At 36.3% G+C, this 15,511-nt stretch overlaps 1 protein-coding gene across 2 annotated transcripts in view; it reads right to left on the reverse strand.

Annotated features, from left to right (window-relative positions):
• Window positions 1–12,221, reverse strand: part of LOC114317458 (uncharacterized) — a 35,174-nt gene extending 22,953 nt beyond the window's left edge. Inside the window, exons 1-5 of one of the 2 annotated variants that reach the window (XM_082893595.1) lie at window positions 11,861–12,221; window positions 6,727–7,119; window positions 4,833–4,906; window positions 3,837–4,268; window positions 1,482–2,808 (exon numbers count right to left, since the gene is read on the reverse strand). In XM_082893595.1, the coding sequence (XP_082749721.1) occupies window positions 1,482–2,808; window positions 3,837–4,268; window positions 4,833–4,906; window positions 6,727–7,119; window positions 11,861–12,092 (2,458 nt within the window). In that variant the 5' untranslated portion in view covers window positions 12,093–12,221. Of the gene's footprint in view, window positions 1–1,481; window positions 2,809–3,836; window positions 4,269–4,832; window positions 4,907–6,720; window positions 7,120–11,860 lie in introns of both variants that reach the window. The other variant, XM_082893594.1, reaches the window with a different exon arrangement.
• Window positions 12,222–15,511: the final 3,290 nt, after the last annotated feature.

Raw genomic sequence — 15,511 nt, forward strand, 5'->3', positions numbered from 1 at the left:
TGACAACCCAATATTGCTAACATCATTTGAAAGATTGCTGCCACATTCCGGTAATGGTTCCATACAACATATGACATTTTTTACCTTAAAAGGCTATGTAAAATGTCAAGGGAGCCATTTGCTTCCCCATGGGACTTCCAAACATGGCTTTAATATAACATCATAATTGTTCAAAAAAAAATTATAAACAACCAAGAATTTAGTCCACTTGCATTCCAACTGAATTAGATCCGAAGTTGAATTTCATAAACTTCAAACTTCCATTTAACTTTCTCTCCATAAAATAAATATGACTTATATTAGCTTCCAGAATTGTCCATGAATCATCTCCACTTCAGAATAAATCAAGATGCAGAACTCTGACTACCTATGATGCACGGACATAGACACGGGACACGATACGGACACGTAGACATGCAAATTTTCAAAAAACGGGGGACACGACGCGCTGGAGACACGTTCAATATATATAATTTTATTTATTTAATATATGTATAAAGAAAATTTAAAAAAATTAATATATGTTTAAAAGTAATAAACATAATACCCACAAGATTTTAATAAAATTTGATTTTTTATAAAAAAAATAAGGATACCAAAAAAATAGAAATAGAAAGGGGAGAAGAAAAAAAAAGGCTATTTGGAGTAAAAGAAAAAGAAGAGAGAGAGAGAGAGAGAAACTAAATCAGAAATATAAAAGAAGAAAAGAAAAACAGAAAGAAAAGAGAAGCAAAAGAAGAAAACGACAAGAGAGCAGAATCGAAGAAAACGAAGAAGAGGGCAGAATCGAATGAATCAAAGAGAACAATAATAGAGAAGACGAAGAAAAACGAAGAGAAAAAGAAGAACCCCTCATTAGGGCTGGTAATCGACCTCTTTCAACAACTTCAGGGCTTCAATTGATCTCTCTCTCTCTCTCTCATCTCCAACAGTTAGGTTAGGGCTTCTTCGATCCCTCTCTAATTCTTGAGGTGTTATCTTTTTACATTTTGTACCCCATTACAAGTTTTAAAAATTATATTTTGCCCCGTGAGTGTCCACTACGTGTCTTCGCGTTTCCAATGCGTGTCTGACTGCAAAAAATTTTATAAAAAAAAGGGACACGTCTTGTAGAGTGTCGGACACGTGTCGGACACCTGTACGTTGCCTCCGGAGAGGTGTCTGTGCTTCATAGCTGACTATCATGCAGGAAGCAACTTGCATGTTTCAATGGGGAGGTGGATGCCCTTGAAACAAAAAATTTTGCTTAATGGTAGCTAACTCTCCATCAACTATACATTCAACACAAGATAGTAGGCCCAAGCTTTTCATCACATTTTTAACTTTTACCAAAAACCAGTCCAAATAGTTTCTAAGATGTTTGGAGATGAGTTCTTCTTATGAAGAAACCAAAAATGCCTTCACTGGGAAAGCAATGCGCAAAGAGAGCCAAAATGAACGACAAAAAAAAATAATAATAATAATATAACTTTACCACGTACCAGTTAACACCGATTTCTCGTTCCTAGGTGCATTTTGCAGCATGGTTGCATAGTGCTTGAAAGCCCTGTATACTTCACGAACAACAAGCTCTGTTCTCTGGCAAAACCCACACCAACTGTTGCTAAAGAGGACCAACACATCCTTCTTCCAAGCATGGACAGCACTTGAAATATCTGACTGATTAAAACCAATAACCAACTCAGAAAAAGTACGGGTGGTAACTCGAGGAATAGAATCCACCTCATGAAAATCCAAATTAACAAATGGTGGACTTGGAGCCTCCCTAGGGCTTGGGACAACAGATTCAGATCGTTGATATGGAAGAAGACTTCCATTGAGAAACCCATCAAGGAAATCAGATAGTGAAGAATAACTGAAAACTTTCTCTTCAGGTAAGACATAATGTTTCTGTAAAATGGGGTCAACTATTACCACTGACGGAATCTTTGACCCAGCAGATAGAGCTTTAAGTAACTGATATCCACCATCAGAAAAGAAAAAGGAACCTTTAAAATGAATCTCTTCACTCAAATTAGCTCTTTCTGAAAAGGTTTTCTGTTCCATTTTCGCATCTTCAGCACTGCCAAGAACTTGATTTCCATGAAAATGATCATGTGCTCCATATGACTGTTTGTTTGTATCAGAAGTTGTCTTCTCTTCAGTATACTGGGAAGATTCATCAGTATTAGCAGGTTTATATTGCTCCTCATGCGCCACAGAAGTGCCATCCATATATGGTATCTGATCCTTGTGTAAATCAAAGCTGGCTTCCGGAAGGCCTTCTGTCGGATTTGAAAAAACTTGATCAGACTGAAGAACTTTTGTCTGCGCTGGTAAAGCTTCTTGTATCTTGATTTCAAAATCCTCAGATAAAAGTTGGAAACCTGCCTCTTTCGCAAGTGAGCTCAATTTTACTTTGTCCTTATGCTGAAGTACATATTCCAAGATCTCATGCAAGGACTTACCTTGTAAATCTGAAGCAATTTTATCTAGGGTGACATGTTTCTCCTCATTTACAATCATGATAGACATCTTATCCTTCAATTCTACATTTCGAGAAGTTGGAGACAGCTTGAATCTTTGATGTCCAGTGATGCTTTTCGATGCTTGATTGGTGTCAAACACAGATTTGTCAGTCTTGATATTGTTTTGCTCGCCTATCCCATATGATGTCTGATAGTGCAAAGCTAAATTTCTAAAAGCATCAATAGCCTCCTTACTTTTTCTTCTAGTTTCTAATGAATCAGATGATCTATCAATAAAAAGAAGTATTGAAGGTTTATTTGCAGGTAAAGCAGGCTCAGGATCATTCCCACCACTTCCCAGCTACATGAAAATGGGGGAAAAAATCCATGAATCAATATCGCAAAACCAGCATGATATCATGACAGCAACAATGGCAAAAGAAATGGCCAAATTATATATTTGTGAATGTGCAAGGACCTATGCCCACATCTGCTGGTGAAGTGTTCAGTAAAGTGACTAAATGAATGTGGAACTTAGTAGGCTGTTAAAAAGTACTCAAAGAGGGATCGGATTGATGCACCATGTCCTATGTCCAGACATGTGTAGACTATAATTAATATTACTGGTGTTTATTCAAATGCACGTGGGAGTTAATACAAGAAGTAAAATAAATATAAATGCCAAAACAGAGATCAAAGCAACTGTAATACAAGAAGTGCACGTACATGGTTCCACCACTTGTGTAATAAAACGCTTTTCACTGAATGTCTATTCAATAAACCAGAGAAATACGAGGTTACAAGAGATAGATAAAATGCTGCAGCATCATGTTAAATGACCAGGATACATCTATATATAGCACAAGATATATGACTACTGCCAGACCTTGCCGAAAACCGAAAAAATATAACTAAAAGTATTGCAATAATGAATATTGAATAGCTTGACCATTCCATGCAACACAACTCGACAATAGAAAGTATATGATGTAAGACAAGGAATCAAATTTTCACACAACAAACCAAGTAGACAACCACACCGATACATACAGACTGCAAGAATGCAAGTAACAAATCAAAGGTCCAAGAAATAATGATCTAAGCTCAATAATTAAAGTTAAAAAGCATATATATTCCTGAACAAGGAAACCAAAGAAGCCTCAACAAAAACAAAGTTCAATTGATTTCCAAAATATCTAGATGCCATTGATAATTAATGTGCATGCTGTTTTGATGAGTTATTTGAAGCATACAACATTGTGACTAAGCCAAGCCATGCATCTGAAAGCTGCAGCCTTTTACAGCAGTTGGAGATAAGACTACCATAGAAACCTCATAGAGAAATGAAATTAGCAGCTAATGAGTGAAAAGCATAACATAGAAACTCACCTCCACAAGAAGTGAACTTTGCATCTGTAGAGCAATTTTGAGATCATCCCCTTCTCCAAGAACCTTTGAACAACTGGGACATCCAGCAAAATAAAGTATTGTTGACCAGGAACCAGAAATTCCAACATCCAAAGACGAAAACCATGAACCAGAATCTCCAACACCCAATGATGAAAGCAACAACCTCTCAGGTACCAGGCCGAATCTTAGCCTTTCAGGAGGCAAGAAGAACTCTCTTGCAACAGTCATGAACTTCGAGAAGAAAGATTCAAACCGCTGGAACTGTTCAAAGCTGCACGAAATCCCAACAGTGGGACTCATATTTTTAGCCACAAGGAAATCAATTTCAGTTACAGAGCTAAATTCCCCAAGCCAAGAGAGTCCACTAGCCCCACTTTGAACACCGCAAGTCATCTTTTCATTTTCCATCCCCTGTTTTAAAAAATAAAATAAAAAATATTTACTGCCACATTCTTTTTCAGAAACATTTAATTACATGGGTAAATTATGCAAATGGTCCCTATAGTTTACACGATGTGTAAATTTAGTCCCTGTTGTTTTAATTTGAGTGATTTTACCCCTTAATTTAACGGATTGTGTCATATTGATCTAATAAATAACGGCCATTAGGATTGGTGGACGGAAACTCAAACAATATGTCAATTTGGTCCCTATAGTTTACACCATGTGTCAATTTAGTCCATGTCAAAATCGAGCAAATTAAAACAACATGGACCAAATTGACACATCGTGTAAACCATAAAGACCAAATTGACACATCGTTTGAGCATGTGACGACTTCCCGTCCATCAAACCTAACGACCGTTATTTATTGGACTAATATGACACAATCCGTTAAATTAAGGGGCAAAATCGAGCAAATTAAAACAACAGGAACAAATTGACACATCGTGTAAACTGCAAGGAACATTTGCATAATTTACCCTAATTAAAAAGAGCTTTCTTATTTGTGTGCAACAAGCTACTACCATCCACCTTCTGGTTTTTCTTCCCTTTGGCTGCAAGTGATCTATTTGTCTCACCAATAAAACTCACTCCGAATTGGCCATCTGCAACAAGAAGAATCAGCACCATTAAGGAGCAAAATGACCATGCATAGCATTAACACACTTTCAATTTCATGCTAACCATCTATAATAGACAAATCCAAATAATTACGACATATCACATGAACATAGTAAATCAATATCAAGCAAAACAATAAATGCAAAAATTATGGTAAGAAATACTACACAATCATAAAACCAACTTAGTCTAGAGATTTCCAATTGAAACTTACTATAATCCCACGCGTATCTGCTGGACAACATTTGTTACTTTGTATTTTTTATTATCATTTTCCCAAGTAATACAATATACACACAATCTAGTGGAATTGTACTCCTACATGCATTTAACTATAATCCCACGAGTATCTGCTGGACAACATTTGTTACTTTGTATTTTTTATTATCATTTTCCCAAGTAATACAATATACACACAATCTAGTGGAATTGTACTCCTACATGCATTTACAACATGCTGTCATGAACCATATAGCTCCTGTGGCCTTCACTTCTGCCTCTATTAGGCAGCACAGGTTTAAGAAAGTTTTGTTTCTATAGGGTAACACTACTTCATACTTCACTTTTAGCTCTTATGCTTCGAGAAAAATTATAACCATTTTACTTTTAGAAGATATTCAGATGCAGTTAGCTCCAATGACCGCCACTTCTGCCAATATCAGGCAGAAACAGTGATTAGGAAAGGAACGGATTATTTTATAGGATAATACTACTTCATGCATAATTTTCAACTCTCATGCTTCACATTTTAGGTATATTATGAAATTTAAAATATATCATGCACATTCTTCCTATTAAATAGAGATTAGGAAGTAATTTTTTTTATTAATTCATATCCTGTTATATCACAAAACGCTAAGGAATGTGTTTTATATCCTATTCATTCTTTCCTTTATTTCACTTTTCTTTTGAAAAATCAAACAAGAATTTGGGGCTTAAGGATAATGGTAACAATAACAATAATAGTGGTAACAATAGCAATAATAGTGTTAACAACAACAATAAAAATAGTAAGAATAGCAAGAATAAATAGTGATAATAACAACAACAATGAAAAGATAAGAAAAAATTTAACTTTTAGATTTGTACTCTAGGCAAGTGGAAGTAGATAGGACAGTCCATTCAAATGAGGAATGTGATTAGCGGTTTGAGACATGAAAAGACATGGTATAGTGGGGCGTAAAAGCATCAATAAAGAAGGTCCTATTTGGAATTGGCGGGTGTTCAATCATTAAAATTTCAAAGCTTTAACATCTCAGTAATGAGCAGTGAAAGGATGTTTGTGACCAATGGAAGGCCATTGGCCCCTTTGCCACCCTGCCTGACTCTGCTTTTGTGACGATGATCAAGTCCAACTTACAAAGTCTTTTCAGGCTGATAATGATAATAGAAAAACAAGATAGTATGACACATGCATTGATTAAGAAATCGATAAACATAGGCATTTTCAATGCAGTTTCAGGATGTTTGAATGGGAAAGGATCTGTAATAACCATCTACTATCGTGAGGGAAAATGTAGCCTAGAATTCTAGAACAATCATCTGAAGGCTAAGAAAATTGCAGATAGCCCTACCTATAAAGGAAGCCCAGTAGACCTTAATATTTCCATTAGAATTTCTTAAATTAGTTAGCAAAGAGTTTGTGGGTTAAAAATTGACCCCAAGATTGAAAGTTTCTTGGTCTGGATTTCTCATCTCCTCCCGAAATTAAAAGAATATTTAGAAGTCAAATAACGACAGAAATAAACAACCCAAAAAAATAAACTATGAAAGAAGACAAATAAGTGAATAAAGGTACCAAAGCCATTTTCAGTTCCATTGTTCTTGCCCTTGGCCAACAATGCATGGGTCCATCCACAAAATTCCAGGAGAAGTAAAGCCTTGTCAGTTGATTGAAGGAATGTTTTCAAGTCCTCTGGCGTTTTTAGAGATTCAAGGGGAAGTTGTTCAGGAGGATGTGTCATAAGAAAATGAGCAGACGATAATATATTTTGTGCTCTAAGTCTCCCTTGATACTTGTAAGGTAAAGAATGGTGATAGCATAAAATTGTTATTCCCTCGGTAGCACCAATGACATCAGCAAGCATCCTCTCTCTATTTCTGTATAAGAGCACCAGTTTAAGGGTGCCAAACTTTTCTTGCTTATTGGCAACAAGCTGGGTTAATTCCTTCATAAGGGATCGAGACTCGCCAGACCCTGATCATTAAAAATCGGGACCATCAGATATTTGAAAAAGACACCTGCTAATGCAAAGTACTTCACCAATACAATTTGGTTAAATGTAAATTCATTCCAATAAGAACATCTGATAATAGCATTGGCTACATGTTTAAGATATATAATACCACATAATGCATGATAAGAAAACAGCATTGCTGTAATGAAGTGTACAGAACAAGTAACACAATCAGTAGTCAACAGGCAAGACAGGAAATGTCTGCAATCAGAGCAAACTTACAGGCAACATAAATGTCTCACATGCACACATACGAAAAGTTTAACTTCCTCAATTTTATTAGCTTTCTGATGTAGGACAACATTACAAAACTTGGCTACATGCAGTTAGGTTTATCGTATGCCTAGGGCCTAAGAAGCACGGACACGGACACGCGGACACGTAAATTTTTAAAAAATGCAGGACACGACATGTTGGGGGCACGTTCAAAACATATATTTTTATTATATGTATATTTTTAAATATTTAATATGTATTTTATGTCAAATATTTAATTTTATCAATTTTTTTTTTTTTTTAAAAAGAAGTACTCAGCGTGTCCCTAACGTGTCCTCAGAGTGTCCCTAGCTTGTCCTCAACATGTCCCTTGCGTGTCCGTAGTGTATCCAAAGTGTCCCAGCATGTCCAACTCTTTCCAGCGTATCCGACACTTGTCCAGAGCGTGTCTGTATCCAACACGTGTCGGACACCTATACGCGACCTCCGGAGAGGTGTCCGTGCTTCATAGCCTAGGGCAAAATGAAATACTTACAGGGTTACAATTTAGGATTCTAAAAGATAGAAGAAAGTTTTAGTGATTGTGAGTCAAAAGGAGTTCAAATTAGCTTGGTTTGCTAAGAAGCTAGTTACTGGGTTTAAGGAGATTATGTGCTACAATTATCTGGAAAGTAACTATGTGAGTCTCTTTTAGTGAGAAATTAAGGGTTAAGAAGTAGAGTGAGGGGTTGGGTTGATTAGTCTTTAACATAATAGTGGTATGGGGATTACTCCTCAATTTTGCGCAATCGGATTTCTTGTTTAAAATGCATTGCAGCCAGCCATATGTTATTTGCTTGTTCTTTAGAGACACAACTGACCTCATCTAATAGATTTCACTATTTTGTCTTGGATTCTTCTCCCAAACCTTAAGTTGCACTGGACTTCTTGAACAACTGTAGTACCAAATCCACTTTCCTTTAAAAACTACGCAACAAACCCATTCCCCATAACTTAATTCAAGCGCATAGCAAGAATCACTTTAGCATCTAACATACTCCCTCATAATTGGGAAAACTTTGAACACTAAGTATGATTAATTATTTTGATTGAGGTACATGCCTTTTTAAATTGAAAATCAGAAATTAAAAGTTCAACTATCAGTCTACACTTTTTCCTGACAATGTTGTGTTGGTTCCTCTTCATTTCTAGAGCAAACTTTCCAATTTCAATAAATGCAAATCTTTCTAATCCTCAAAGACTTAAATGAATTTCCTACTGATTACAATGCATACATTCTCTTTAATGCATGGTTTTTATGGAAGACAGATGATCTAGTTTAGACAAGAGAGGTCCTCCATAAAGATGTGCTAATTAGTACACCAACTCAAATGGCTTATGCTACAAATAAATAAGTCACTTCTTGAAATATACCACCACTTTTTCCCACAAGGTGTGACCCTCAGTATTAACAAATCCTGCTCTTAGCTTTAAGAATATATTTTTCAAAAGATCTCATCTTAGTGCTTCTTTTCCCAAGTCATTAAGATTATTCAATATCTCTCCATATTAACTCTACTTAACCACTCCAAAATTTTCAAACAAGTTACAGCACCTATAATGAAACAGCCCACGTAGATCCAGCAAATCTTCCTAAAATTGCATGGCAAGTACTTCATGTTTGTTCATTGTAGGGCTGTGCACAAAACTGATCACCCGATGGACTTGATCGAACCCGACCCGCTAAACACTACAATGGACGGTTTCTCACTTTGCAGGGTCGGTTGCGGGCCTAAAGAGATAAATAATTTGAGTAATCGGTCGGATTTCAGATTGCTTGTACACTGAACCGAATTACCCAAACTGACCGGATGTTATTAAATATTTTACACATGGTATGCTTCCATGGGAGTCTCATATTACACCTTTATCTTCCCAACCCATCTCATTTTGGCCAAACTTCCTCTCTTCTCTCTCCCTTTGAGACGATTTTGTCTTTTCTCAAACCCTAGCCGTAGTAGGCACCGTTTTGGTCTCAAGTTCATCTTTACAATTTACAATCCTTACTTAGTCTCAGCCACAGCCCCTCCTTCACAAATTGAAATTCAAAAAATGGTAAAGCACTGCACTACCGGATATAATTCTTCTTCATCCAAAGAGTATATCTGATACTTTAGGCTTTGAGCGACCCCAGCTGGCGATCTTCTTAAAGTCCTATGAAAATCTTAAATGGAATATTAAATTACTATATCTCGGTTCCTATTTTTTTATTTTCTTTTATTTTTGTTTACCAAAATGACAGATCTATGCTGAAGGAAAGGAAAGTGATAAATTTGTTTCAATTTATTTTATTTTTTTTCATTCTTGTTTACCAAATTGATAGACTTATGAGATTCTCAGTTGCGTTTGGGTTAAGGTCCAACCTGATACTTGAACCGATATCAACTGTGAAATGGAAGAGCATGAGCGGAGGGTGTCGAAGGGGGTTTAGGTCGAAATTAGTTGACATTTTCTCAACCCAAATGTTGACAGTCGGTTGACGGTTTATGGGTAAACCCGACCTAAACCGTGTGCAACCCTAGTTCATTGTATCCATCTTCTTAGAGTAACTCCAACGGTGAAAGCCAAAATGGCTTTGCCAAAGTTCTTGTTTAGCTATACCACTCCATTGGTTTCATGTTATTTTGGCATAGTCAACTTTGATATCAGTTTTTGACCATTGGATTTATTTCTCAAGAAACATCTAGTGATCACCAAATTTGGCACAAGATTTGGCATTGCCAATTTAGGCTCAAGATTTGGCAAACCATTGGAGGGTGTTTTCTATGAAGCTATAGCTAAAAATGACTTTGGCTCAAGAATTTGACACACCATCAGAGTTGTCGTTACTATTCTTTCTTATCCCCGAAAAGAATATAAGTGATTAAATAAAAACTACTAATAATAATATTTAGAATTTTATCAGATTCACTGTATGTCACATAGCTGACATCTTTGTAAGGGATCACATTGTAAGTTCAATTCCAAACAATTCCACTCTAGATAGACTTGAATATGGTGAAAATCCCAAAACAAATGATTTACAATATCAAAACCCACACCAAAGTTTTATCTCTACATGCAATGAAGACTTGGAATTCCAAATTCCACCATGAATAAGAAATCTTGTAGCAATCTTTAGAGAACTAGGAATGAGCAAATTCCAAACACGTCACAACCAAAAATGGTTTCATAAGCCCATCCATTGTTGTTTTGGTTCCTATCATAGTCCGTTTTCCACCATCCCCAGATTTATGCAAATTTGTCAAAAGTTCAGTTTCAGGTACCCTGCAAAAATCAGTTTACCACCCAGAAAGTCACTATAAGTTGCATATGCGAACAGATTCTCCCGCCACTTTTTAACTTGACATTTGGCGGTCTATCTACCTGCCAGACCCTCCTAACTTTTCTGAGTTTGGAACCCGTTGCATTGGAAGACAAGTTTTTAAGCATGTGACCTGGGAAAAATTGGATTGAGCTGCCGCTGAGCAGGAGACATTGATCATGTTTTGGTACAACTTTTTGTAAGCTTAAAATTGATAATCATAAAACAAAAGCTAAAAACACCCATCAAGCTTCTCGAAAATCAATCAAAAACTGTACCAACTATGCACAGATTCCCAAAATTACAAATAAATAAATTAATAACTATAAGCACCTCAATAAATTTTACTCATTATGATAACCATGTAGTAGACCCATTGCTCGATAATTAAAAAATAGTGCTTTACAATCTTCTTCTAAACCTTTTTCCATCCAATTAAGGCATCTCCAATCATGTTCTCAAACCTGTATAAAATTTAGGTTTGGGTAAAAATCACTCAAAACACCCTCAGCTCCTTGACCCAAACTCAATTTTTTACCCAATTCAAGGGAGACTCAAACTTTTCAAGCCTATTTTGATGGTTTAAGATTTGGAAGTATAAAATTAGTTAAAATCATGTTTGGATTCTTTTAAAGGAGGGGAAGGAAAGTGCATGTTGTGGTTACGCGGGGGAGAGAGTACAAACATTTTAAGCATTCCACTTCCCCTCCAAAATTGGGAGGAAACGGAAAGGAAGTGATTCTCATAATAATATATTAAATTAACTAAATTAAGTAACAAGAGGGATGATATTTTCCATCCCTTTCCTTCTCTTTCCTTTCCTACCCCTCACAACTAACTATTCCCTTCACTTCACTTCCCTTTCCCTCGATCCAAACAAAGTGAAAGCTTATATAGACAAATCTTATATACTCAAATTTTTACCTAAATATAAGTTTGTCCATTTGAGTAGTTAGTTCATATCAAATAAGGTTTTTACTCAAATTTGAGTGAAATAAATTTTGAGTAATGGCTGGAAATGGCCTCACAATGAAAAATTTGTTATATAGACAGAGTCCTAGAAGAATTCATTATACACTCATATGTATATATATATATATATAGAGAGAGAGAGAGAGAGAGAGAGAGAGAGATTTACATACAGGGAACGGTGACCATGAGGAGGAGGTGGGGGTGAAGACGGATCTGAGAGGAGAAGTTGCGTTTGGTCAGAATCTCCCACTCGAATACTCCGCTGCTGCTGCTGCTGCCGTTGGATTCAGAAGAATCAATGGCGGCCTGAACAATCAACGGTTGTGATGAGAGTATTAGAAACGAAGCCATGACTATAGCTAGACGACGACGATGATGATGAAGAAGTGAAAGCATATCCATAGCTACGATGAAGACGATGATGATAGACAACACAGTCAGTCTCAAACTACAACGTCAATGGAGAACTCTGCCTGACTTGGCACGCCAAAACCACCAGTAACTTGTTCCATTTTCACATTGGGTATGGGATAAACAAGAAAAATGCTTGGGAGCACTAATTAGTGTTCCCACTAATTAGGTGGCAGTGGGTTCCGTCATTGATGATGTGATGTTTTGGTCTTAGAGTTATATTTTATTTTATTTTATTTTATTTTTTTAATGCATTAGTGTTATTAGTGGTGATATTTTTAATGGGATGAATCATTGTTAGATAAACAATTGATTCATTATTTTAAACTTGATGACTATTAGTTAAGTTAGGCTAAATAAAGTATTCGTAATTTTAGGATTATTAATTATACGAATGCTAATCCAGTCCACCCAAACAAACATATCTTAGGTATATGAAATCCACGCCATCTAAATTAAAAAAATAAAAAATAAATAAAAGTAATTCTATTTACACAATAATGATAATAATAAATTATTAGGGTATATGAAATCAACACCATCTAAATTAAAAAAATAAATAATAAATAAAAGTAATTCTATTTACACAATAATGATAATAATAAATTATTTATTCCATTTAATTTCTAATTACAGTTCTTTTAAAAATTCATTTTTTTTTTAATATTATTCATAATTCTAAACCAACCATGACACCAAATTTTCAATATAGCTATTTTGGAAAATAGGTTAAAATCTCTCACAAAAAAATCAAAAAATAACTTAATCATCTTTCCAAAACACCCCACACTCTGAAACCTCTAGGCCACTTTTACTTTTTTTATACAGTCACAATTACCACTCAGCGACCTTTGATCACCATGTTTGTCGTTTCTCACCTTCAACTACCACCTCTCCACGGGAGCTTCTATATACACACACCTATCTCCTCTTTGCACATCTTTCTCACTACACACACCCAAAAAATTAATTCCTAATTAATTTCCTCACTACACACGCCGTGAGTTCCAAATGTACCCTCACACACACGCACACACACCCGACCCCAAATACACACACCTATTGAATCTAAAGCACATCTTCAACCTTGAAGCATTCCATCACATAGAAGCTGAAGCACCTATTGAAACTGAAGCACATCTTCAGATTTTCATTGAAGCATTCCATTTCATTACCGTGTGCAACCCAAGTATACATCCCGTTGAAGCATTCCATCCATGAAGCTGCATCCCGTTGAAGCATTCCATCAGATTTTCAATCCTCATTAGGTGAGTTTACTTTTGAATCATCATTCTTATTCAATCCTCATTTTCATCTGTAATGTAGAGTTTTTCACTTGGAATGTAGAGTTTTTGATTTGGAACCGTCGTTCGGAACTAGTTAACCGAAATATAGCAATGTGTTCGGACGTAGGAATCCGAAAAAATTCAATATGTTCATCAGTAGATTTCCGAAAATGTTACATTGTTTCGATAGTCAACTTCTGAAAAAATTGAATTTGGACTACAGTCAACCTTCGAAATTATGTTTTTCTTTCGGATTTCAACTTCCGAACAGAATATGTATTTTCGGTTGTGAACTTCCGAACAGGTTTTTTTTTTTTTTTCTTTTCCCTTCTTAATTAAAACACTTATTATAATTTTACACACACTCTCATTAATTTTACACACATTCTCCTTATTTACACACACTCTCTTTATTTACACATGCACTCATTACACACACTTATTATTTTTTGCAGATAATATGGATTCTGAATATCAACAACGTGTCCCACCTACTGCTTCAAATAGACGACGTCGTGAATTGGATGTAAACCATGAACGGGGACGAGGGCGTGGGCGAGGACGAGGACGAGGTCGAGGTCGTGGTCGAGGTCGTGATCCAGTTTCGGTAGAATATGATATTCCCAGTGCCAGTCAAAGTCGGGGCCGAAGCCAAAGACGAGTTGAAGGTTATGATATGCCTGACATTGCTGTGGAGGATACCTCCTTACCTGATTCTCCTCCTGTCCAGGAAGAGTACCTTACTCATGCTTTTCCAGGTGGACCGACTGATCCGTCAATACTGCGGAGTTTCAATAGTCATATGGCTGCAGCTATTTGGCACGGGGAGGTAAACATTCCTCAGTAAAAGTGAAATTAATTTGTATATGAGTTTTTTTTTTTGTGTGTGTTGTATGGTAGCTTGTAATGAGATGTCATTTGTGTTATAGGAACGAGGGCCCCGAAAGTGTCATAATCACTCTTCCAAGATCCTTGCATAGCCATGGTGGTTAGTAGAGAACAACACCAGATTCAAAGCCATTATTGAGCAGTCTAGACTGTCACAGTTAGCTCATTGCACTTATCGGTTCGTCAACAAGCTTCTAATCTCCAGTTTTGTTGAGAGATGGCAACCTGAGACGAACACATTTCACATGACAGTTGGTGAGATGACCTTGACCCTGGATGATGTTGGCACTATTCTTGGCCTTCCCATTGTAGGCAAATCAGTCAGCATACCAGATGTGACAGATCATCATGGAGTTACATTACTTGTTTATGGCTTGGGGATTACTGAACGTGCAGCTCATGAAGAGGTTTCTTCTGCTGGTAGCAATTCAGTCACGGAGGAGCACACCAGTTCGTCAGCCTTGGCAATATGTACCGGGTTACATGGATTGGTATAAGAATATCACGCACCTATATGTCGAGCACACTGATGAACCACGTGTCCACGACCATCAGGATTTCAGCGAACATGCGGATGTAATCTATTATCCTCTCTTATGCATATATAACTTACTTTTTTTCTGATATGTTCCCTAAAATGTGATATTCTTTTCAAATGCAGCGTATTGCACATGCACTGCAGGTTTCACATCCTATTATTGACGCTGGTTATCAGGAGGGGATTCGACATCCTTATCGACTTTACCAGGCTATCGAGAGTATGACGCATGTCCTTAAAGGTCAGCACATTGACGAAGTTGGACCTAGTTCTGCTGGACCTAGTTCTGCTGGAGGTCGCTTTCCATCTTCGACATTGACATACAATTGCAGGCCTAGGCGTAGGCATACAGCTGATTCGTGACATGTTATTTTGTTACATGTTATTTTGTTAGTTGATGAATTTTTTTTGGTGTTTTTTGTAAGATGACATTGTTTTAATGGTAATAGTGGTTAATATTTTCTTATTAGAATGGAATGGCAACAATGGTATTGTAATGACATTGTAATGACATTTTATTATTAGAATGGAATGGTAACAATGGTCGTTGATTTTCTAAATGATATTTTCTTATTACAATGGAATGGTAACAATGGTCGATAACATTCAATCTACATTGCAAAACATAACACATCAACATCAAAAACACATCCATTAATTTCTTCCATAATTCTAACATTGTCAAATGTATACATGTG

This window comes from Camellia sinensis, chromosome 11 (genome assembly GCF_055761805.1).
Source record: "Camellia sinensis isolate YWXY chromosome 11, ASM5576180v1, whole genome shotgun sequence".
In the NCBI taxonomy this organism is placed as follows: Eukaryota; Viridiplantae; Streptophyta; class Magnoliopsida; order Ericales; family Theaceae; genus Camellia; species Camellia sinensis.